Source organism: Bos indicus x Bos taurus, chromosome 29, assembly GCF_003369695.1.
Source record: "Bos indicus x Bos taurus breed Angus x Brahman F1 hybrid chromosome 29, Bos_hybrid_MaternalHap_v2.0, whole genome shotgun sequence".
Lineage (NCBI taxonomy): Eukaryota > Metazoa > Chordata > Mammalia > Artiodactyla > Bovidae > Bos > Bos indicus x Bos taurus.
This window is the reverse complement of record NC_040104.1, coordinates 13,900,878-13,925,857: the sequence shown is the minus strand read 5'-3', so window position 1 is coordinate 13,925,857 and position 24,980 is coordinate 13,900,878. Positions and strand designations below refer to the sequence as shown.

At 52.8% G+C, this 24,980-nt stretch overlaps 2 protein-coding genes across 2 annotated transcripts; one reads left to right on the top strand and one right to left on the bottom strand.

Annotated features, from left to right (window-relative positions):
- Positions 1–9,625: 9,625 nt before the first annotated feature.
- Positions 9,626–18,447, top strand: CCDC86 (coiled-coil domain containing 86). The gene is made up of 4 exons (XM_027532118.1): positions 9,626–10,457; positions 15,373–15,502; positions 17,249–17,323; positions 17,502–18,447. The coding sequence occupies exons 1-4, from the start codon at positions 9,718–9,720 to the stop codon at positions 17,619–17,621; spliced, it is 1,065 nt and encodes a 354-aa protein (XP_027387919.1). The 5' UTR covers positions 9,626–9,717; the 3' UTR covers positions 17,622–18,447.
- On the bottom strand, positions 18,312–23,514 carry PTGDR2 (prostaglandin D2 receptor 2). Its single transcript, XM_027532116.1, has 2 exons — positions 23,426–23,514; positions 18,312–21,095 (listed from the first exon to the last, which is right to left on the bottom strand). Exons 1-2 carry the CDS (start codon positions 23,430–23,432, stop codon positions 19,867–19,869), a joined length of 1,236 nt encoding a protein of 411 aa, XP_027387917.1. The 5' UTR covers positions 23,433–23,514; the 3' UTR covers positions 18,312–19,866.
- Positions 23,515–24,980: the final 1,466 nt, after the last annotated feature.

The following is a 24,980-nucleotide window of genomic DNA, read 5'->3' as shown; positions in this document are numbered from 1 at the left end:
CAGCAGTAAAGAATCTGCTTGAAATGCAGGAGACATGGGTTAATCCCTGGGTTAGGAAGAACAGACCCAGGGTAGGTTAAAAGGTTGGTACCCTTTGAACTAATAACCTTCCAATATTTGTTTACGATGAAGAAATCATTTTTCCATTAGTGAAAACTGTAACCCTTCTTTCTTTATGTTCAAAATAGAGTTGTATTATGTGCACCAAATAGAACTCTAGTTATTTGGAGTTGTCTTTCTTCTGGTTCTTCCACCACTCTAACTGGAGAGTATTCCTCACTCAATTCCAGACTGCAGAGGTGACTTGCTGGGGGATAGTAACAAATCTTTTTCCAAATATAGCAGCCAGGTGTTTTCAGGTGTCCATGGTTTACTGTTATTCTCCCTGGAGTTTTCTTTTGCAACCAAACAGCTTTTTAGGAGTCGTTTTAAAGGCTTGTAGATATGTTCTTGGTAAAGAGCCTATTGCTGTGCACTATTTAGTTTCAGAATCTGGGCTTCCCAGTAATGCCCATTCCAGGGGCTGTCAGCTGACGGGTCTCAGGCTCTAACAGGCCAATGGATATAGCATCTTGCTATGCGCATCATAAAAACACCCCCATGAAGGTGGGCTGGTGCTAGGGAGGAGAAGTTTTTCTTCTTATTTAAGGTATTATCTACTTAAGTATTTAATTATCTACCTAAGGATATTAGAGCAAAAGGGACACTAATTTCCTTTCCACCAGCTGTGTGAGGATTTACAGGTGGAAATCCGAGTTAACTGGAAGCAGATCTCTGATGAATCCCTGTAATGTTTCAGTATTCCTCAGAGTCAGCTGGGGAAGCTGCCCACCTGGACAGTCTCTCAATCCCCCCGGACCTGCCTCCCTCAGGAAGTCCTCCTAGATATCTCCTCACCCTCAGGAGCCTCAGTGGGTGAAACCCTACAGGTTTGTGACTGGGCCTCACATGCCTCTCTGGGCTGTTTGTCTTACCTCTCCAGCTGGACTCAACATAGCTTGACAACAGCATCCCCATCTCACATTTATCTGTGGTTCCCATGATACCCAGCACACAGAAGGCACAAAGAGATTGCCTAAATTGATTATTTTTCTTTTCTTTGGCTGTACCATGCGACTTTCAGGATCTTAGTTCTTCAATCAAGGATTGAACCTGTCCCCTTGGCAGTGAAAATACAGAGTCCTAACTGGACCTCCAGGGAACCCCCTGAATCAATTCGTATTAAGATTGATTCTAAATTGATTCTAGACTGATTCTAGATTGATCCGTTAGAGAGTGTCCAGGAAAAAATTAATCACACAAACTTCTTAGCATAGACCTGAAATCCCTCAACTACTCATCATACAATTAATGATTCTCTTTTCCTTTAAGAAAAGCTTGGGACTCTCAACTATGAACTATTAGCCCTTAACTCTTTTGAGTGTGTTAGTCACTCAGTTGTGTCTGACTCTTTGCAACCAGATGGGCTATATAAACCCACCAAGTTCTTCTGTCCATGGGATTCTCCAGGCAAGAATACTGGAATGGGTTGCCATTCCCTTCTCCAGGGGATTTTCCAGTCCCAGGTATCAAACCTGGGCCTCCCACATTGCAGGCAGATTCTTTACCATCTGAGCCAGCAGGCAAATTTCCCTATTATTCTTACTTCTTATCTAGTCTGTTCTCTACTATGATTCTCAGGAAATTTCCACTTCAATATGAGCTTGCCATTAGCTAAAAAATCATTTCCTATTATAATAACTAGAACCTGGTAATGTTAATGAAATTGTCTTGAGAAATCATTATCAGAATGATTGTGTCCATCAATGTGTCCACCTGATGTTTCATATGCATTCACTCATTCGTTCAACGACTATTTATTGAGCAACTGCTAACTGCCAAGCATTTACTAGTCTGGGCTCTAAGAATATAGTAACATACAAAATAGAAAAAAAAAATCCTGTCCAAGGGAAACTGACATTCTAGTCAGTGAGAAATAAAAAATAAACAAGTAGGCAAGTCAAATATATTAATATATTGTGACTAGAGAACAAGGAAAGGCTTGCTATTCAATCTGCCTCTAATGAAGTCATGAGGCTCCAATTGGGTGTCATCCTTGCCAATCATACATACCCTGGGAGAAGGTGCAAAAAAGGCCACAAGACATTCTCTCTTGAGACAGACTCCTGTTTAAGAGAAAATACCTCCTGTTACAGTTAGTACTGCTGTATAACAAAAGCAACCATTTTATCATGCTCACAGATTCTGGGGCGCAGAACTTGGACATGGCATAGTGGGGAGAGGTTGTCTCTGCTCCACGATTTCTGGGACTTCTGCTGGGAAGACTCAAAGTGGGCAGTGACCTGACAGGTGGTGGCTAGAATCCTCTGGAAGCACCTTTGCTCATGCCTGTCAGACAATGTGGGTTGTCAGCTGGGACCTCAGCTGGGCTGTCAGCTGGATCACCTTCACCAGACTCTCCATGTGGTCTCTTCATATGGGGTGATTTTGGCTTCCTCACTGTGTGGTGACTAAGTTCCAAGAGCAAGCACCCCATAAAAGTCAGGCAGAAGCACATGGGATTCTTATGATCTAAGCTCAGAAGTCACAAAGCAACAGTTCTGCCATAATCTTTTTGCCAAGGCAATCACAAAGGTCTATCCAGGTTCAGGGATTGGGGGAGAGGGGGCAGGGCACAGACCCTACCACTCAAGGGAAAAGGTGTCAAGGTCACATTGGAAGAAGAGCCCATGGATGGGAGATACCATTGCAGCCAACTTCTAAAACTGCAGTCTTCTAAAACACCTTCTGTGACTAATTTCAACAACCAAAAAACTGGGGGGTATGTAGATCTACCCAGAGTCATCCCACAGGCAGAGAACTGAAACTGCTCAAGCAGAAAGTGATAACATCTGAGGGTTATGTAATATTTTATTTTGAACAGAAAACAAAAGAGCGGTGGAATAACCCTTTAGTCGTCCAGCCCTGCTCTGTGTGGAAGGCTTACAATTTCTTAATGACCTGAAATTTCTGTCTTGGGACTTATTTTTAAAGAATGAAAAATTAGGCCTAGGCTAAATAAAGAGTTAATTTTTTAATTTAGGTCAAGTGCTTAAAACATAAGACGCAAAGAGGTGTGGGCAAAGGCACCTTGGGAGGCAGAGTCATGGATTCCAATCCATTCTCTGCCTTTTCCCAACTGCCTGTCCCTGGACACGGTCCTTCACCTCTAAAAACCAGGGTGGTAGGGTTAATTTCCTCATGAGGTTTCCTGAGATTAAATGAGATAATACCTGCAAACGCCCTCCATGCTGGGCAGCCACTCTGGACAGAATCTTTATCTTTTAAACTGCTAATGGAACAGGTGTATTTTTGTATTTTTTAATCTATAGCAATAAAATGTCTTCTCATCAATGTTGCTATAATTTTTACATCCTTAAAATCTGGCATAGGGACTTCCCTAGTGGTCCAGAGGCTAAGACTTGGAGCCCCCAGTGCAGGGGGCTCCAGATTCAATCCCTGATCAGGGAACTAGATTTCACATGCCACAACTAAGAGTTCACATGCTGCAACTAAAGATCCCGAGTGTAGGAACTAAGAACCACACAGCTAAGTAAATAAATAAAATTTTGAAAGAAAAAAATTTATCATAAACACTGTGCTTTTAAATCTGTAAGCATAGGAATGGGCCTTTAGGGTGAAATGATCTATATGTTTCTACAACAATCCTTCAGTAGAGCAAGCCTTGGGGGTGTGAGGTCTGAAAGGATGAGCCTGGCTGGTCCACTGAGCTCTGGGAGCATGAACTTACGGATGCAGAGTGAGAGGAACAGAGAAGCAAGATTAGTGACTAAGGGAAAACCTCAATGCTGCTCAGTCTGATACAGGGCTGATTTTTGTTCACCGCTAGAGTATGCAGAGGTGGAGAGAGAGTGAAGATTCTCCCACCAAAGGGCCAGCAGATGCCCATCCTCAAGTTGGGACCTCATTGGCCAGTGCGTCAGAAAAGGGGCCTCATGATTTGTTCCTTGGTCACCAAGGCAAGTTCTCTAGGGGTTGCCTTGGAGACGAGACTGCCATATTGGATGGGGGAGATAACCCTCGCCGGAGAAGATATGGCATCAAGGAGGGACCAGAGCTGTAGAGAAACCAAATATTAGAGGAAATGAGAGGAGAGGGATAAGTGAACAGTGAGGAAGGGAGGGGAAGTGACTCACTGTGAAACTCTGTAGTTATCCTGGTCTCAGGAACTGAGTTGGGTGTGAGGGTGGGGGAGGGGTGCCTGCCTGTCTGTCAAGCTTGCCTTCCATCCATAAGGATGAAGCCCCCAGCTGTCATGTGTCCAGGGTCTGTAGCTCAGCCATCTAAACTCAGCCCCATGAAGCTGAGATGGCTCACAGCCAGGGGATGGCAGTCAGATTTTGAGTTGAGAAGTTCTGAGCTTAGGTTCTGCCACTTAACATCCACATGATTCAGCAAGACATATAACCTCTCTGTGATGCTATTTCCTCACCTGTGATGGGGCATGAGCTTCTGTGTCTCGCTTCTTGGGGTATCTTCCTCCCAGTTGGCATGGGTGTGAAACAGGAATGACAATTCCTGCTCAGCCTTTTTCAAAGGGCAGTTCTGAGACTCAAGTGTTTAATATCTGTGCCGCCAAGACACTGTAAGTGCCACTGAAGCAGGGACCATGACTGCCCTGCTCCCTGCTGTACTCTTAGTTCCTCTAGAGTAAACATTCCATCAATATTTGGTGAGTGAGTAAATAGGAGGATGATGGGAACTCAGGCTGTGAGCCATCCAACCAGGTAAAGCAGGAAAGCTTTCACTCCTTCTGCAGGACACAGGTCCTCCAAGTGTGGCCCACAAACCAACAGCCGAATCGCCTGGGATTTGTAGAAATGCAGAATCCCAGGCCTACTCCAGACCTACTGAATCATCATGTCTGGGGTCAGGGCCCAGAAACCTGGGTTTCAGCAAATCCTCTGTGTGATTCTGAAGCTCACCCGAGTTTGAGAAGCATTGCTGTTGGACACCGTGGAGTGAGGGTGAGATGGGGCATGAGCTTCCATGCCCCCCTTCTTGGAGTGCCTTCCTCCCACCAGGCACAAGTGTTCATTCCCCAGCCCACCCCAACCCTTGCTTGGTCTGCCCAGAGCAGGGGAATAGGCTGTGGAAGCTGTGCTGGGGGGTGGAGGGGGGCCAGCAGGAGGAGGTCTTGCTACCACACATATGGTAGCATGTCCACACCTTCCTGTTTCAGCAAAACCTGCAGATGCTGAGAGGGGATCAGGAGATAAGCTTTGCCGGTACACAAGAGCTTTGCAAAGGAGTCCTTTACCAATCCAGCCAGCCTCTCTGTACCCCAGCAATACCCAAGGTCCCAGGTGCCACTCCTGCCCTTCTTTCCCCCTGGTCCCTCTGCTGAAGTCTCTGCCCTGTCCTGTTGAGGACTGGAAACTCCCTACAAGCTGCTGGGAACACACAAAAAAGATAAACCTCCAAGATAAGAGCCTGTGATAAGAACTGATGCGATAACTCCACTCTTACTGCAGGTTCTCAGTAGAGCCTGATTCACAGTGCCCAGAGCAGCTGTTCACACACGCAAAGGAGGAGGGGTGGCAAACACTGAAGGAGGAGAGATGGGTCTCCCAAAAGGTCAAAGCAAAACACAACAAGGCCAAACGACAAGTCCTGCACTTGTCCAGAAAGGCCAGCAGCTCACGTCCAGCATCCTGGGATCGGCAGCTGGAACCAGATGGAGGAGTTCAATTGGCAGATGCCTGTTGAGAAAGGGGATGGCTGCCTGGCTGTAGTGACAGGAACCATGGAGCAGGGAGGGGACAAGTCCACTCAGCTCTCTGTGGGGCGGTCAACCCTGGGTACCTGTGGGAGCCCTGGACATCACATTCTGGAAGGTTGTAGACAACCAGTGTCTTCTCCAAGGACTGACTGTGTTGTGGGAAAGACAACTAGAAGAGCAGATGTCTGGTCAGGACAAAAGGCAAGTCTAAGGAAGCTACAGGATAAATGTCTTCAAATACTTGAGAACTCTTGAGCGGAAGAGAAAGCATCCTGGACCCATGTGACCCAGTGAAGGTCAAGCAGGGGCAGCCCAAGTCTGGAGATGCCGCCTCCTCATCCAGGTCCTGTCCTCACTCCCGCCATGCTCAGCCACGTCCCAGTCGCCAGATCCACCCTCCCAGACCAAGAAATTCCTTACAAGTCCTCAGCCGGTTTCCTGATCCTGAGCACAGTGGATGTGAGAGTGGGGGCTTGGATTTAGAATCAGGAAACCCCAAGTTCCAGCCCTGACCCCACACCTTGCAGTGAATCTTTGGGTCACCTTGTACCAAATCACAGCCTCTCCCAGCCTTGGATTTCCTTGTGGGTAAGCTGGGGAGGTTCCTCCCTGCCCCTTCCCTCATCCAGCCAGTGCTGCAACCCACCTCCTGCACCAGAGCCCCAGGGGATTAAATGAGCACCCAGGGGAGACGGACACTAAGTGCTCTGGGAGTGCCTTAGGTGATGTGACTGCCAGGATCCATTCCCCCACCATCTCCGATCTTGGTGCTGAGCAGTGGGTAGAGGTCCCTGCCATTTCAAACCCTCCCAACAACAGTGCCCATGGCTGGGTGGAGGATTGATGGCTCCCAGACGAACACTTGACCCGTATCTTCCATCATCTGTGGGTACACGGTTTCCTTCAGTCAGCAGATCTTAGGTTACATAAAAAGCCAGGGTATTGCTCATTCAGCACACTCTGCCCTGCCCATGTATGCACTGGGCCTCAGCTGTGGTGGGGCTACCTGACACCCAGCATCTCCCAGTAAGCCAACCAGGATCAGTGTGAGGAACCAGTGAGGGAGGCCCACGGGAAGGGCAGTTGCAAGGCAACTAAGCTCGCCAGTTCTGGAATTGTAGTCCTTGCTCCTTGATGTAGAGTTATGTGTCTTTAGGCGAACACCTTAGCTTTTCTGTGCCTTGGTTCCCTTACCTGGATAACAGGGAGATTCACTCTTAAGAGTTGTGGCTCTGCAGTCAGAAGCCCACATGTAGATCCCACCTCCACATTTCTCTGCTGTGTGACCTTTACAAGTGTTCCAGCTTCTCTGTGCCTCAGCTTCTTTATCTGTGAAATGGGAGTAATAATAACAGCACCTGCCTCATCGGGTGGTTATAAGGACTAAATGGGCTTGTACATACAGTGTGCTTGAAAGAATGCCTGACTCAATAATTGCTTGCCCCAGAGTTTTTGGTTGAGTTTCTCCATAGCCACCTCAGGGACAAGGATTTAAATGCAAATAGTCTATTCAGAAAACGACCCCAGCAAGCACCTACAAGGGAGTGGGAAACTGAGGTGGGGACACAGAAGAAACCAAAAGACGTTGTATAAATGACCAGGTTTCTTCGTAAGAAATGGGGCTCAATCCTGCTTGGGCCTCTGGGAGTCTGTAGAAGACCCACCTTTGTCAGCATCCTTTCCCCCAAGATCAAGAGGTTGGTCTATCTGCAGCAGAAAGACAGGGAGCACAAGAGAACAGAGTCTCAACAGTGACTGCCATATGAAGCTTTTCTGAAAAAATTCAGGAGTGTCCCCGGGACCCCTGCACACCACTTATAATGACAATGACAAACTGAGCCCAGGTGGAAGAGAGGGTTCTGGGCCCTTACTTCACTTGATGCCTCCACTGGGGTTAGGGGCCTCCTTACCTGATCTGAAAGATGTCTGTAAAGCATTGCCTGCTCTTAAACCCCCTGGCAGGGATCTGAGATCACTCTCTGAAGTAAGTTTAAGCAGAACCAGGATAGGATCCAACTGGCATTTGAGAGTGGGCTCTGCAGGATGGGAACTCAGGAAGCAGGGAGAATGGAAGGGCCCCTGGGGTAGGGCGGGGTGGTATGCAGTCTCCTAAACAGCCCTGGTGTGGATCCCAGTGGCAGACCATTAAGGCCTCCAGGTTGGGGCAGGGAATTTAAGGAACTGAGACCTGGGGGTTGGAAGAGCTGGGCAAAGAAGGGACTGAGTTGCTTCTGCCATGGAGAGCTGCACTGCTGGCCTGGGGAAAAGCCTTGCTGCACGGCCTTCCTCAGTCCAGCAGTAAGGGGACCGGGGATGCTGAGCCTGTGGGTGGAGCCTCTGAGAGTGGCCAAGAAGGCAGGGACTGACACAGGATTTCAGTGCAAGGGTGCAACTATTTCTGACAACTTGGAAGAATACTGGTGAAGCCATGCCATCATCCTACCCTTATGAGAGGTAATTTCAACAAGCTAACCTCACTGGGAGGCACTTTGAAAGTTGTGTGGCACCAGCTAAGGGGTGAGACGTCTTAAGGGATCCTCACTCCTCTTTTTGATCATCCAGAAACCTTGCTGGGTTTTAATCCTCCTTACCTCCTCTCCATCAGCCGTCAAGACACCCGGGGCCCGATCTGACACTCTCACCCCTGCTCCAGTGTCGTGTCCACAGTGACTCAGCAGATGCGGGCTGTGCCCAGCACTGAAGCCCTTGGATGTCTGCCTGGCCTCTGAGCAGGCAGAGTCCTACTCTGGACAACTTCCCAGGCCTGTTCATAACTCCTTAGGTTAAATACTAATGGTTTCTAAAAGAAGTCGCTGGGACAGCAGGGCAGGGTGTCTGGATGCCTGAAGGGATCCCCAGGCAATTCCAAAAATACACTGGAAAAGAGCTGGAAGGTATGTGGTTGGGCGATTTCCAAGATGTTCTTCCTAAGAAAGGCAAGTGCTGTGAGTAACTCAAAGTCCCCATCTGGGTCTCACACAGAGGAGGGAAGGAGGCAGCCTCACACGTTGGGGCAGGGACAACTATGTTGGCTGAAAGAAAGCTCAGAGATGATCCGACTTCTGTTTCTAGAATGGAGAGGATACGCAGCTGAGCACCCGGGGGTGCCACAGTACAAACAAAGGTGGTACATCTCTCACTGGTCCCTTAACACTACGTGTAAAGCTGAAAATGTTGCAAAGGGAGAGCTGCAGATTTTATGCTTGAGCACAGAATGGGAGAAGAGAAAGCAAGGATTACACTTTCTTTTGGGGGGGCAGCACCACTCAGCATGAGGGATCTTAGTTTCCCCTTCAGGGATGAGGGATGGAACTCGTGCCCGCTGCAGTGGAAACTCTGAGTCTTAACCACCGGACCCAGGGAAGTCAAGTATTACATTTAACACACAATTCAGGACTTAAGAAATTTCCCACTTCCAGGATCCGCCAGCTACCACTCACTCTGGCGGTCAGGAGTACCCCGACAGGACCAAACTAGTGCAAAAGCATCCACATTTTGTACAAATGAGAAAATCGAGGACCCCTGTCCAATTGCACAGGAGTGAGTTAGCGGTAAAGTTTCCATCCAGCCTTGCCTTCAGATTCCCTGGATGTTTTCCCAATCCTCTTGTCTTCCAAAAATGGGTCCCTCTCTTCCTTTTTCCGCCTGCACATTCTCTTAGCCAGGAGACAGGGTTCTTAGGAAAAGCAACTGCGGGTCTTTATCTGGGACTCGTCAATCACAAGTAAATGCGCCAATGCGCTTTGCGCATGCACCTAGTGAGCCCAGCCCCACCCCCATCCCCGGACTCCAGCCACTCCTCTTCGCCCATCACCAACATGGCCTTTGCGGCAATAGCCTCTCTTGCCAGGCACAGACGTGGCGACTTCTGACGTCATAGGACGGCGCCGGTAGTCCCGGAGGCTGCACGTGGGCTCGGAGTTGGTCCTGGAGCCATGGATACGCCGCTGAGACGCAGCCGGCGGCTGGAAGGCCTAAAGCCTGAATCTCCGGAGAACCCTACCTCAGTTTTGCGGGTGAGACGGGCCCTTGTGGAGTTCGAGTCGAACCCAAAAGAAACGGGGGAGCCTAGGTCTCCACCGGGCCTGGGATCTCCTAGTCGTCAGCCGGAGACAAGCCCAGGATCACCCAGTCTGCCGAACGGGCCAGCCTTGGGGTCCCCTCGAAAGCAGCCAGAGCTGGACTCAGGGTCCCCCGAAGGTCACCGAGATCCAGGCCTGAATTTTCCCCAAAATCAGCCGGAATCGAGTCCTGAATCCCACCTACTTCAGCCAAAGCCAAGTGAGGAGTCACCAAAGTTCTCCCAGAACCAAGGAGAAGCGGACTCGGAGTTGCCCAAGAGTAAGGAGGAGCCGACCCCGGGATGCCCTCGACATCAGTTGCAGCAGGACTCAGGTTCACTAGAGCCTTTCCCCGGTCAGAAAGCACCGGGTCCCGAGCCCTCGAAACCACTGCAGGAGCTGACACCGCGGTCGCCCGGCTCCCCACGGGATCAGCATGAACCGAGCAAGCCACCTGCAGCTGGGGAGCCGGCGAGAGAAGGCCCCGCGCCAAAGAAGCGAGAAGGTTCTTCGGCCCAGGCTCCAGCGTCCAAGAAGCCGAAGGAGGAGATTCCTGTAATCCCGAAGGGGAAGCCCAAGTCTGGGCGGGTGTGGAAGGACCGCTCAAAGAAGAGGTGAAGTGGGAGACAACAGGGCAGCATTGGGGTTTTGTGTGGTACTGGGGCCTGAGTGCAGTCTGGAGATAGGCCATGGGTAAAAGAGAGCTCACATCAGTGGGAAGTCACACAAACAGGTCATTATAACCCGAATGTGGTAAAATGACCTGAGATCTCAGGCGGGGGTGCCCTCAAAGGACCCCTGGATAGCACTCTCCTGTCTGTGTTCATTCAACACACAATTTTATCCTCGTCTCCGCCTTCTCTAATAATGGGGCAGAAGCAAGTATACCAGCAAGGGAGGTCTTCATGGACCAACATCCATTACAGTTATTTGCCTTTTTAATAAAGGCGTTAATAAGCACCTAGTATAAAGGATGCTCGGAGAAGGTGATGGCACCCCACTCCAGTACTCTTGCCTGGAAAACCCCATGGATGGAGGAGCCTGGTGGGCTGCAGTCCATGGGGTTGCTGAGGGTTGGACACGACTGAGCGACTTCACTTTCACTTTTCAGTTTCATGCATTGGAGAAGGAAATGGCAACCCACTCCAGTGATCTTGCCTAGAGAATCCCAGGGACGGCGGCGCCTGGTGGGCTGCCGTCTATGGGGTCGCACAGAGTCGGACACGACTGAAGCAACTTAGCAGCAGCAGCAGCATAAAGGATGCTACTAAGCATTCTAGTACCTATTGTCCAGGGGAAGGGTCTTTCAAACAGGGACCAGCATGCATCTTGGCATTTAATCTGCCCATCAGCTCTCTGAAAACAGCAGGCATTAAGATTATCCTCATTTTCCATGTGAGGACCTCTTGGCTCAGGGAGGCTAAATGAGTGGTAGAGGCAGGACCTGAACACAGATCTGACTCCGAAGTCTGCATGAAAGCCTTTTACCTATGCTCTGTAGATCCCCCTTGCACTGGATTGCAACCTTCTTTTTTCTTTTAATTTTTTATTGGAGTATAGTTGATTAACAATGTTGTGTTAGTCTCAGGTGTACAGCAAAGTAATTGAGTTATACATATACCTGTATCCATTCTTTTTCAAATTCTTTCCCCATTTAGGTTGTGACGTAATATTGAGCAGAGTTCCCTGTGCTATACAATAGGTCCTTGGGGCTGTCCATTTTAAATACAGCAGTGTGTACATGTCAATCCCTAACTTCCCTGACTATCCCTTCTAAAGGGTAGGCATGAGGTCGTGTCTTTCTGTGCTGCAGGCAGTGAGTACTCAGTTAAATGCTTGTTGAATGAAGGAACAAAGAGGCTCAGCTGATTAAGGAAGTGTTTAGGTTGCCAGTAAGGAGAGGTCCTGGGAAATCCCATGGACAGAGGAGCCTGGCGGGCTACAGTCCATGGAGTCACACAAGAGTCAGACAAGACTTAAAATCACTTGGCAGGCAGGAACTTGTGACAGTGAGGGACCAGGGGGAAGGCAGTGATTTTAAGGAAGAAGCAGAAACTTCCTAAGAATTGACTGTATATCATGCTTTGTGTGCTAGGCCTTTTGCAGATGTCATATTGCTGAATCCCCTGAAGCCCAAGGCAGTGGGAATTATTCCCCTCCCGCATTAAATGGAGAAGAATCTAAAACAGGGAGTGATTTCCTACAAGTCACCAATCAGAGACTTTGGACTGTTGGATTTGGAGAAGTGGGTGGTGGCACTGCCCCTCCACATCAATGCCAGCAGGTCCCAGAGAATGCTGGGGCCACTGATGGCCAGGCAGGACCAGATGAAGAGGCTGGTTCTGGCGGGAAAAGGGTGATGAGCAAGTTGAGTGTCGGAGCCTGGTACTTGGGAGGTGGAGGGGGGAGATGAGCTCGCTGAGCAAGAGGGGGCTGCCTGCTCCCACGAACGGGCTCAGCAGAGGATACCAAGAAGCGAGAGAAACAGAATATTTTGTCCCAGCTCACTGCATGAAACCCTTCCTGATTTCATGTCGTTTGCCTGGAGACGTGGTCCAGACTTCTCCCTCTCCTCCGCCATCACTGAGCATCTCTCACGCTGACCTCCCCTCCGTGTGCCTCTGTGGGTGATGCTCCTTCCCAGCTCAGGACCTTTGCACATACTGTTCTTCTACTGAAAGGCTGTCCCCCTGGCCAATCCCTGCTCATCTCTCAAGGCTCAGCTTAAACTCCCTGGGAAAAGCTCTCTTTTTCTAGTCCAACAAGGGTCAAGTCCTCAAGCTGTGTGTTGTCATTGTACTTCTCTTTTGTTAACACCACAACTTGTACAAATGCTTGTTTAGTTGTGTGATTCTTGTGGGCTGCCAGCTTCCCCTCTAGACCAGAGGCTTCAAGAAAGTGGGGATTTACCTCTAATGGCTGAGCCCAGCACATGCTAGACACTGAGTTGAACAAGTAGATGAATGAAAACAAAAGGTAGTTCATTCATGTAACCAATTTACATTGCATCGAGCTAGGGCCTGGGGGTAAGCGTGGCTGTAAACAAAACATTCTGGTTGTGAGAAACGGGTAACCAACACATAGTATGTCAGTAACAAGTAAAAGAGCGGAGAGTGTGGGCCGTTGTCACAGTGATCGGAGATAACTTCACTGCCCCAGGGATGTGAGCAGAGGCTTGAATGAACATATCGGAAAAGAGTATCCATGCAAGGGGAATAGGAAGTCTAGAAGCAAGCCTGTGCTCCCGTGTTTGAGAGAGAGTCCAGAGGCCTCATCAGTGGGCAGTAGGGGTGCCGTAGGAGGAGAGTGGTCAGAGGGGTCACGGGGCGAGGTCACGCGGGTCCTTGTAGGGACTCAAGTGCGCAATGGAGCCATGGGAAGTATTGAGCAAAAGAGTGATGCAATCTGACCTCTGGGAGGACCGGTGTGACCTGTGGAGGACAGACTGTTCCGAGGGCAGGGTCGAGAGCAGGGAGACCAGAAAGGACTGCTGTGGTAGAATTAAAGCACCTTCAGAAGCTGCACCAGACCTGTGGATAAGGGCCAGAAGGGTGGTGGAATGGGTGTTTGGGATCTTTGAGGAAGCAGCTCTGGCGGTTGGTGAGTGAGCCCCAAGACCATAAGGTGGGTGGGGGGGCGGTGGGGAGGCCAGCACCTGCTACAGCTGCGGGGGGGTGGGGGTGGGGGGGTTCGAGGGAGGCAGCCAAGGCTGGGAAGGCCCACCTCCCGTGTCCAGGCCCAATGCCCCCTTCTGCCCAGTCTTCCCGGAGTGAGCCAGCTCCCATCTCTAAAAGGTGGATTCACTGAGCACCTACTGTGTGCAAAGCACTGGGCTAAGTGTTTCTTGGGCCGAGAGCCACTAACCCTCCCACCACCCTTTGCAATGGCAATGACCCTCGTCTCCAGGTAACACAGACTCAGAGAGGCTACCTAGCCCACTGTCACACAGGTAGTAAGTGGTGGATCCACACCTGCCTTCCTTCAACCTCCAGGTAAAAGCAGTGCTCTGAGACTGCACTGCCTCAGTGTCTTAGCTATCAGTCACCTATGGCTGTTTAAATTTAAATAGCGTACAATTCAAGTTCAAAATTCAGTTTCCTGGTCACCAGCCACCTTTCAAAAGCTCAGCAGCCAGTGTGACTCAACGCTTCCTGATTGGCCAGCATAGATAAAGGGCGTCTCCACCGCTACAGAAGGGTCTGCCTGACCGCTGCCCCAGGGGGATGCAGCACAAGTCCTGCCTGAGGCTCCGTGTGTCCGGCTCCCTTCTGCCTTGTCCCTTCGGGGGCCTGGTGCCCCAGTCTGAGATGCCCGGCAGTAAGGGCAGGGAGGAAGTCCATGCAGCAGGCCCTTGGTGAGGGCGACAAGGAGCAGTGGGGGGTGGGCTGGGGTGGGGCAGGCAGAACTGGGGAGGGAGGAAGCAGGCTGAGGATGGACAGGCCTGGGGTCAGGGTCCAGGCTGTATGTGCCGGACTCCTAGGGAGCAGGCAGGGGGAGAGATGAACTGGAAGAGCAGTATTGAGCCTTCCCTGGGGGTGGGAGTGGGGCCTGTGCGCAGTGCCCACTGCAGCCTTCAGAGCCCTGCTTACTGTGACCACTTGGGCTGTGATATAGTGGATGCAGATAAACAGGAGCTCTGGAAAGTCAAGAAATTATTGAGGGAGGTGGAAAGGCCACTACGAAAGCATCTGCTGAGAAGGAAAGAAGGCCCGTGGGACACCTGCACCCAAGGTTTCAAATCCTTCAGGAAAAAAGAAAGGGAAGGGGCATGGTTGCAGAAACCCCCAGGCCCACATCACCAGTCTAGGCAGCCCTCAGCATTTTCCTGGTTTTGTTCCTTGTTCCTTCTTGCTCCTCAAAGTGTTTTTCCTTTTCCTGGAAGATTTTACAGCACATCCTACATAGGTCATCCAACCCCTAGATCCTGGTGGTGTTCTTACAGAGGTGATCTCACTCCTCCTGTGACCTTGTCACTGTCACTCTCTAGAATATCCAGACTTCCCTGATGTTGCCTAGCTCCCACTCTGTGTTCACATTGCCCCTGCTGGGAAGAGAGACTCTGAATCACTGCAAGGGACCGTGACCATTCACATGTTCTGAGATGAAACGGGCACCCCGGTAGGGAGTGAACCCTGCTCCAGAAGCGTCCACACTCAGGCCCCCTGTGCTTGGCCAGAGCAGTGGAGCTTGGTAGCAGAGGCCGTTTGGCCTGGACTCTTGATCACAGACTGCTCCTCAGGAGCAGGATGACCTGGAGCAATTATTTAACCTCTCTGAGCCTTGGTCAGCACCTCTGTAAAGTGGAGAGAATGAGAGTACCCACCTCAGGCACATAACCAGGGCTTCAGAAATGGCCTTGGGTGTGACTGGGGGCCCTTTCCTGCCCCAGGCCCGGACGGTCAACTGCCCGGGAAGCTGGCAGGTGGGGAGGTGATTCTGACTGGGTTCTGGGGAAGAAGGCCCAGAGCCGAGAGGAGGGAGGGAAGCAGGCATTGCACCGGCTCCTTGAATGCCCGCTCCCCCGTCCAGGTTTTCCCAGATGGTTCAGGACAAGCCCCTGCGCACATCCTGGCAGCGGAAGATGAAGGACCGGCAGGAGAGGAAGCTGGCCAAGGACTTTGCCCGGCACCTGGAGGAGGAGAAGGAGCGGCGCCGGCAGGTGAGGGGAGGGCTGGGCGGGGGCTGAGCGGGTGTTGGCCATAACAGGAGCAGGTGGGGAGAGGAACTGTCCTCTAACCCAGAGACCTTGGGAAGACAGGGAGCTGGGCCAGAAGCAGGAGCGCAGTCCAGGACCCCAGGGTAGGGAAGCCCAGGGGAACATCACATTTAGCCAGGAGGCTTATGTGAGCCCCAGGGATGGGAGGAGGCCCAGGATGAAGCCCCCTGGGCCCTCACTGGTGATCAGAGCATTCAGTGAGATGGGCTCGGGGGTCCCTGCCCTGGACCTGCTCTGATGGGAAGGGCTGACGAATCGGAGGCTTTATCCTGGGTGTTGTTGCCAGTGTCCTCTGAGACACAGCTCCCACACATCAGCAGAGAAGGCTGCCTGCAGAATCCTCCAGCTCCTCCCTGATGCCCAACCCAAGGCCACAAATATCCCGTTAGAGGTTCACGCCCAACCTCTTTAGTCTCCAGGAAGCACCAGCAGGCAGCACCCAGAGAGAGGGGGTGCTGGTGTTGGTTTACCAGGAGCAGAGTGGTCAGTGGGACCTCACTCACCCAGGGGTCCCAGGGGTCCCCAGAGAGGCAGACACCTCGTCCCCAGCTTGTGGGCCCTACCCGCCCTCAAGGGGAGAGGTGGGCCAGTCACTCAGTCATCTGTCCCCCGCCTTGAGTCGCCCCAGCTCAGCTCCTGTGGCAGAGACCCTGCAGGTGGTGTGGCTGCCGCCGTGTACTGGGGCCTTATCTCACTTCCTGTGCGGCCCTGGCTCCCTCTTGGGCAAGACAGAACCTTGTCACTGTCCTCTTCAGAGGTGCCCCTGCCCAGCCCCCAGCCCAGACCTTCCCCAGCCTCTGGGGAGCTCAAGTGTCAGTTCTCCTTTCTCCCCACGGGCTCAGGCCACCCCTTCTACCTTGAGTTGCCAAAGCCTAAAGAGGCCCCTGACCACACACAGCCTTGAGGCTGCCATCCCTGCCCCTGACTACCAGGGACAGTAGTCAGCGTAGCCATTCTGGAGGAAGACTCCATCTAGATTCACCTTCTAAGTGTCCCCAGTGGGCCGGTACTGTTCCAAGCCCAGTGTATGTATTCGTTCATTTAGTCCTCAAAGCAATCTTAGATAATCACATCTTCACTTTAAAGATAGGAGGTAGAGACCCAGAGCTTAAACCACTTGGCCAAAGTCACCCATTTAGGAAGCAGCAGAGTCAGGATTCAGACTGACCCAGATTGCTCTGGGGTCTCTTCTCTGTAGCCTTCGCCCTTCCTAGCCCTGCACTGGGGTGACCCTGGGGAAGCCAGCCCTCACCCTTGCCCTTGCATTCTAGGGGCTTGTGGACTTCAAGGAGGAGGGGGACGCTGAGAGGATAGAAATGAGGGGAAGGGCCAGTGATCCCTTCTCCCAGGGGGGCAGTTGATGAGGGGCATGGTGCAAAGGACCACTGTCCACGTGAGCCCGAGTTTTCAGGTGGGGTACCACCCATGTCTTACACCTGATCGGATGCCCACTTTCTCAGGTGGAGTCAGGAACTTCCTGCTATAGCAGGCCTCTGGGGGGTGGTCCCACGGGCACAGGGACAGTTTCCTCGCTGGCTCTCCACCCCCACAGCACCAGGAGCAACCGGGAGCTGGGATAAGTGGCCCTTTGGCCCTCCTCCCTGGGAATTCTCTCAGCTCTCACTGCCTCTGAGACCAGGTCGCCTCAGCACCCAGACCCATACATACTTCCTTCCCCTTTGTGTCCAGGAGAAGAAGAAACGCCGTGCCGAGAACCTGAGACGCCGCCTGGAGAACGAGCGGAAGGCGGAGATCGTCCAAGTGGTGAGTGTTGCCCTGCCTGGGGGATAGGCTGGATGTCGGGTTCCAGACACCCTGGCGCCCCTCCCCAACGGCCCCCCATTCGTGCCATGATCCCAGGCCCCTGCGGTGACCTCCCTTTCCTCAGGGAATGGGGTGGAGAGCCCAGCCACACTGATGCCCTCCCCTCAACCATTCCCAGATCCGAAACCCCGCCAAGCTCAAGCGGGCGAAGAAGAAGCAGCTGCGATCCATCGAGAAGCGGGACACTCTGGCCCAGCTGCAGAAGCAGCCGCCACAGCGGCCGGCCACCAAGGTCTGAGCTCAGGACAGCCAAGGCCTTAGGTGGCCAACCACCGTGTCACACACGGCAGCCCCTGGGCCACTGGCCACACACCTCCCCTGACCCAGCACTCTGGCTCCGTGGCTCCCAGACAGGGGCTCCACCCAAGCCAGGGCTCTGAGCCTTCAAGGGCCATCGGGCAGGTCTCTGTGGGGCAGACGGAGCCTGGAACAGAGACTGGAAGACGGAAAAGGGTCAGCCCTCTCCTCCCCCCTACTCCCGACCACTGCCCTCTTCTCTCCAAGTGCCTTCAAACTGAGTAATTTCTGCTTCCTCAAGGAGCTGAAGACTGGAGGGCGACTCCCCAGTATGTGTGGGCTCTGTCTCAGGGTCTTGGGTCCAACCCAGGCCAGGAGACCGGAAGTCAGGAATCTAGCTCCCTGCTGAACCTTTCCAAAGGCTGTTTTGGATCCCTCTGCAGCCCACTGACCCTGTCACCCAGGAGACTAAATCGAACTCCACCACACTTTGCAACAGTTAATGTTGTTGTGAGGGAGGTGTTTTGCGGACTAAATCGAACTCCACCACACTTTGCAACAGTTAAGGTTGTTGTGAGGGAGGTGTTTTGCGGGCGGGGCGGGGGAGGGGGGTAGTGTCTCTCTATCTACCCCTTTCCTGTCTCAGACTCTGCAGAAGCCCCCAGAAATCTGATTAATTCATGCCATCCAGTCTCTAGCAAAAAATCTTTATTGAACATTTGCTGTGTACCAGCACAATTCTAGGTGGCAGGGAATACAGACAGAAGTCCCTGCCTTCAAGGAGCTTTCATTCTGATGGATAAAACATAATAAACAACTAAAGTGTATCGTGTGTCAGATGGTGCCAAGTGCTGAGTGAAGCAAGGGAGCAGGAAGGAGGGAACATGGGTGAGGCATCAGGATGGGATGTCTGTTTAGTCAGCTGTCCATCAACTGTTCCGTTTGCCTAGCATGGGAACAAATGAGTCAACACTGGGAGCCCCGCTGCAGGTGGTAGTACAGGGAGCCCTGAACCATGTCCCAGAAGTTTCTCACCCGGCTCTTCCATGGGTATTCCATCAGCCAGACGTGTACTGCACCAAATGCACCAGGCCTGGGATGCTGAGCCAAACAGACAGGATAGTGGAGGTGCTGCAGTAAGTTACCCCTCGCACCTGCCAACTGAGGGTCAGAGCTGCAGCCCCTGTGAGGTCAGGAGGAGAGGGACGCACAGATCTGGGGGTTACCAGCATTGCCTGGAGGGCATCCCACGGAACTGAAGGCCGACACATACGTCAGGTGAGCTCAGAAAAAGGGCTGTGGTCTCAGAGGTTGCCAGGCACATTCAAACACTACAGACCTCAGTACAGATACTCACTGTACTTTAACTAGCCCAGGTTTCCTGAACATTTGACCATAGCACCCCTTGCTTTTGCTATTTTGGGCAGTGCTGGGGTAGACAGAGATGGGGGCTCCCACGCAGCTACTATCTTAAGGACCTTGGATATGGGGTGGGGGGTAGGGGGGCTCTTTCACATACTAATAGTAATTGAACAGGTAAATGCCAATGGTTAGTATGCAGATCCTCTGTGTTGGGCAGGTTATTTAACCTTCCTGCACTGTAATTTGCACATGGTATCAATAAAAAGTGTGGCTAATAGAACTTGACCCTCTTCCCCAGACTGAGATAAAGCCTATATAGGTCAGTAAATGACACCTAAATGACCACAGTTGAAAAGGTTAGCCCCAAACAGCACTTCCCAAACCCTTCCTCTCACTTTCTGCTCCAAAACTACATGACTGGTTTAATGTAAAACTCGACCTCACCCATCACCAGCTAAAATAGCTCCAGGGAGATGCGTCCTGTGTATCCACTACCCTAGCTTGAGACGTCTTAGGGTTTTAGCCTTGCATTACTCTAGGGAACTTGTTGGAAAGAGGGAATTTCAGTCCCGCCCCCCTCCCCAGCCCCGCCGCGCGCCCTCGGCCGGGCCAGCTCAATCAAGACAGAATCCCTGGATAACTCCCGCGCAATAATGTTTGAGAAGCACTGCTTTAACTCACTTCTTTTCTGAAAAGAATTCGGTGAGTCACATGGGGGGCTTTAACACGCAGATAGATTCCTTAGCTTCCCTTAGACTAAGAGCCAGGGTATCTACATTTGGACGTCCGGCCCTGGGGAAGCTACTACGCGCTATCATTCCCAGCCCCTGCCTCCCCGGGGAGAATGGAATGGTTCTGAGCCGGGCGATTCGGGTCCGCGCCTCCTACCCCGAGGTGGTGCTCAGCGCCCGGTTCAGGGGGCCCCGCTCGTCCTGGGATGGGGTGCGGTCCCTCTGCGGGGGCGCCGCGGGGTCGCCCCGCAGCCAGTCGAGCAGGCGCGCGGGCCAGAGCGCATGCAGGCGGTGGCCGCTGCTCTCGGAGATGGAGGAAGCCGAGGCGTTGGTGGAGGAGGCGCGGCGGCGGCGGCGGTTACTGCCCCCGGCGGCCAGGTCGCTGTCGTCCACCAGCACGCTCTCCAGCACGCTCCGCAGCGAGCGCCGCAGCTTGCGCAGCACGTCGGGGCAGGTGAGCACGTAGAGCAGCGGGTTGATCACGCTGTTGATGAAGGCCAGGCTGGTGACGAAGGGCAGCCCGCGCCACACGAGCGGCCGCAGCGAAGGGTTCGCGTGCGCCCGAGCCTCCATCACGCTGAACACGTGGTAGGGGCCCCAGCAGAGCGCGAAGGCCGCCACCACGGCCGCCACCAAGCGTACGAAGCGGCTGGACCGCCGGCGGCCGCGGTGGCGCAACTGTGCGCTCACAGCCAAGTGGCTCGAGGCGATGATAGCCAGCGGCACGGCGAAGGCCAGCAGGAACTTGCTGACGGCCAGGGCCGTCTGGCGTGAGTCGCACGTGGCATTGCGGTCCGGCCCAGGGCTGAGGAGCAGCACGTTGTAGTAACACATGATGCGCCCGTCCAGCCGCGGGATAGTGTCCCGGAACACGAAGTAGGGCACAGTGTTGATCACGGCCAGGACCCAGAGCGCCAGGCAGACCTTGTGGGCCGCGGACACCGTGCGGTGGTTCTGCGCCCACACGGGCCGTACCACCTGCAGGCAGCGGTCCAGGCTGATGGCGCTGAGCAGGAAGCCGCTGGCAAACATGTTGAGGAAGAAGATGGAGGAGTGTAGCTTGCAGAAGGTGGTGCCCAGCTTCCAGGAGTGGCCCACGGCCAGGAAGTAGGTGAAGAAGGGCAGGGAGGCTGTAGCCAGCAGGTCGGACAGGGCCAGGTGCAGCACCCAGGTGGTGACCACGGTCTGGCGCATGCGGCAGCCCACCACGAAGAGAATGAGTCCGTTCTCCACCAGGCCCAGCAGCGAGGCCAGCCCATGCAGCAGCACCGACACGTGGTCCATGTAGCGGATGCTGGAGTTGCTGTGGCTTTGGAGGCGGCTCATCTGCTCCAGGAGGGGACAGAGCGGCTTCGTCGTGACATTGGCCAACATGGTGGGCTCTGCGGCAGAGAGGAAGAGGCGCTGTGGTGGGGGGCAGTTCTGGGCAACGGGGGACCCTGGCCAGGATATGGGACTGTGTCTAGGTTATAGGGTTGTTGGGAGAAATAAATGAATTAATAAGTATACAAGCATTTCAGGGGCTGCCCTGGTGGCTCAGTGGTAAAGAACCCACCTACCAATGGGAGACATGGGTTCAGTCCCTGGGCTGGGAAGATTCCCTGGAGAAGGAAATGGCAACCCGCTCCAGTATTCTTGCCTGGGAAATCCCATGGACAGAGGAGCCTGGTTGGCTACAGTCCATGGGGTTGCAAAAGAGTTGGACACGACTTAGCGACTAAACAACAACAACACCATTATAGGCATTTCAAGCAAGAGTAAGCACAAAGTAAGCACTATATCAATGGCGTGATTAAGTAGATAATCTAAGATCAATTGGAGAAATAGGTACCAAGGTCAGGCCAGGGGGGACTCACTTTTCCCAATCCCCAGAGCACTGGGGCATGAGTTAGGCTCCCCTAAAGGGCAGGAGGATTCAACTGGGCTGGGGGACAGGAAGGGAAGGAGTCTGTGCCTTTAAGGGGTGCCTTCCCTCCACCCACCCCTAGCACCCCCCAGACCTTGCCTCCCTGCAGATCTTCCTGCCCTTCACTCCTACAGTGGTGGCTGGTTGGGTGTGTGGCTGCAAACAGTGGAAGCAACCCCCTCTTTGATAGTTGAAGAGGAAATAAGATAAGAGCAGGGAGAGAGCTGGGCAGGAGGAACTACCAGATTTGGGCTCTGGAGGCCCAGTAGGGCCAAAAGACCTCTCCCCTGCCCAGGGGCGGCCACAAGCACTCTGCCAGTTCCAGGAAACCCAGCCTGATTCATTCATTTATTCACTCACTTACATACTCATTCAACAGCTCTTTATTGAGCAACTACTTAGGTAAGTGCTGGAGAAGCCAGCCTCTGGCCAGATGTGCAGACATCCCAGAAGTGCAGATCCACAGCCTCATCAAGAATCCAGGACCACCCAAAGTGGAGCCAGTGGAGATCAGTGAGGGCAGAGAGATTGGGTTTGGAGGCTGCCTGCAGGAGGTCAGCAGGGTAGCAGGGGGCAGGAAGTTGGATCGTCCTGGGCCCCCACAACATGCTAGGAGCCGTGGTAGGTCCTTTATGTAAGTGTTCTCCTGCTCATGGCTTTAGAAGAAAGAGGCTGGTACTTCTCTCCATCCCATTTTTGCAGATGAGGAAACTGAGACCCAAGTGTTTGCATCACTTGCCCAAAATTTCCCAAATAACACAGGCAGGAGGAGAAACAAGAGTTTAGCACTCAGTCTGTTCTCTTTCCTCTGCCTCTGAGCTCTAAGCATGAGGTGATGGAGGGAAAGAAGGAAAAGCAAGGCGGGGTCGGGGGAGGGGGGTGGTCTTCACTATCCATCTTTCCACAGGAGACACTTTTGGCCAGGATGAGAAAGTCCACACCCTTCTCTAGGGACCACGGTCCTTCATAGGATGAGGGCCCAGGATGTCAAACTAGAATTTCCTTGACAGGTGAGGCACCTGGAGCTGGGGACCTGCAGGTATGAGGAGGGGAGCTGTTGCTTCCTAGAACGCTAGAATTTCCCAAGTTCTAGAGTCTGCAGAGCAATTACACTCACAATGACCCAGTGAGACCCCATTTTTCAGAAGAGGAAACAAAGGTTCAGAGGAGCAAATATCTTACCCAGTGTCCCTCAGCTGCCAGGAAAGGGGGGCTGCAGGAACTCCACTCCCAGCAAACACACACATGCCAGCCCCTCCCTGTGCTGAAACGTTCCCTTTAGCCCCGTCTAAGTCCCCTGAGGATGCTGCGAAAGCATGTCCTCCTGTTCCCTGGGGTCTGAGCCAGAATGGACCTTCTGGCTGACAGAGTCTGGCCCCCAGCCTCCCAGGATTCTCAGGAAGCCTAGCAGCAAGGGTCCTGTTTTGACAGAGGGCTGGGGGCAGAGAACACTAGGTTTTTGGTGTCAGAGACCTGGCTTTGAATCCCAGCTCCTTGACTTCCTGGCTGGGTGAATTTGGGGTCCGTTACCTTAGGACCCGCTCTTGGAATCCTTCCACCCAGATGACTCCTGAGTCTTGAAAAAGAAGCTTTAATGGTCTATCACTGTGACTGCTGTCTAGTAATTACCTAAGGAACTGTGGTCCTTCCCTCCTCAGAGCAGTAAGTCCCCTCCAGTCTTCAGTAAACCCTACTCTCTGCCATCCTAGCTGGTAACAGTCCTCTCCCCTGATAAAACTATGCCCTCTCTCCTGGGTCCAGAGAATGCACTGAGGCTGCCCAGCCCCAGAGCCACCGTCTCCTTACCTGGCATAGAGGGCACACAGGATTCCAGCCCCAGAGGCAGTCAGCTCCTCGAGGCAGACAGGAGGCAGCGGGCAGGCAGAGAGAGGGGAGGGAGGCTGAGGGAGGAAATAGCTGTTAGCCCCAGAGTCAGTGCGTGTATATTTAGGGGAGGGGTGCGGGGGGAGGCGGAGACAGCTAGAGAGTGAGCTATTACACTGGTGTTCAAGTAACATTCATCTCCATTGATGGGGACTGGACGTAACTGCCAGCAGCCCAGCTCTTCCTGTCTCTCTTTACAAAGGCGATTTTGCAAAAGCCCAGGGTCAAGTGTAAGTGCACATGGAGAAATAGGTGCAGGGCAGAAAATGTGAGCCTGTGTTCATTTTGAGAGTGGCAGGTGTTTAGGAGAAGTGCTTGAGGAGAAGGGTGTCCTGTCCATCTGTCCTATCCTGGACTGCCCTCCCTGATGGGGTCCCCTAACCCCATCACCCTCAGGAAAGAAACTCATGTGGCTCCCGCCATGTGTGCAGGCAGCGCAGGGGCCAGGGGTAGGGGCAGTCTGGGAAGTGGCCCCGAGGGCTCTATGGCCAGGAAGGCAGGGTGGGGCTGTGGTAAGAGCATGGGTCTGGCTGGCCAGGCTGCCCACAGTCCTAGCCAGGAGGTAAGCCACTTCCCCTTGCCTGCCCCTGCTTGGCCATCTGTGACCAAAAGTGACAGTGTCACCTCCCAGGCTGACCAGGTGCCCTCATTCACAACGGAGCCAGCACACAGTAGGTGCTCATAGAAATCAGGTTTCTTCCCTTTGGAAGAAAAATGGGTATAGACTGTTGGGCAAGAGCAATACAGCTTTTATTTCAAATGGACTGGGAATTCCCTAATGGTCCAGTTCTCACTGCCAAGGGCCCAGATTCAATCCCTGGTCAGGAAACTAAAAACCCCACAAGCCATGCGGGGGAGGCCAAAATAATAATAAAAAGGTCTGGGCTCAGACCCCACGGATGAAATGATTGACCTCCTTTTGCTGACCAAGCTTCCTGAGGTCAGGATTCTTTCTCCAACCTCAGCATCTGCTGCTGCTGCTGCTACTAAGTCGCTTCAGTCATGTCCAACCCTCAGCGACCCCATGGACTGCAGCCTTCCAGGCTCCTCCGTCCATGGGATTTTCCGGGCAAGAGTATTGGAATGGGGTGACCTCAGCATCTAGCACCCAGGAAATACCCCAAACACATTAAGAACTCGGAAACCCACCCGCTGCCACAGGATTGACTCTAAAACGCTTCCATTTTTGGTACAGGCTTACTGTAGGGCCTGGCACTTGATAAATTTGCTGAGAGACTGCAGTTCCTGAGTGAGGAATGTGATGGGGAAACTTGCTCACTCTCATCCAAGATAGAGATTAGTAAGAGCCTTGATTAAACAAATGACTAGCACTAGGGCAATGTCCCCTCTCCTCTTAGTGACAGAGGAGCCCTGTCCTCTGAAGACAAATGCCTACAGCCCTCAGCGGGTGCTTCCATTCCACTTTGGGGAAAGTACCTTCATCTTCATCCCACCACCACCTGACCTGCTGAGCACG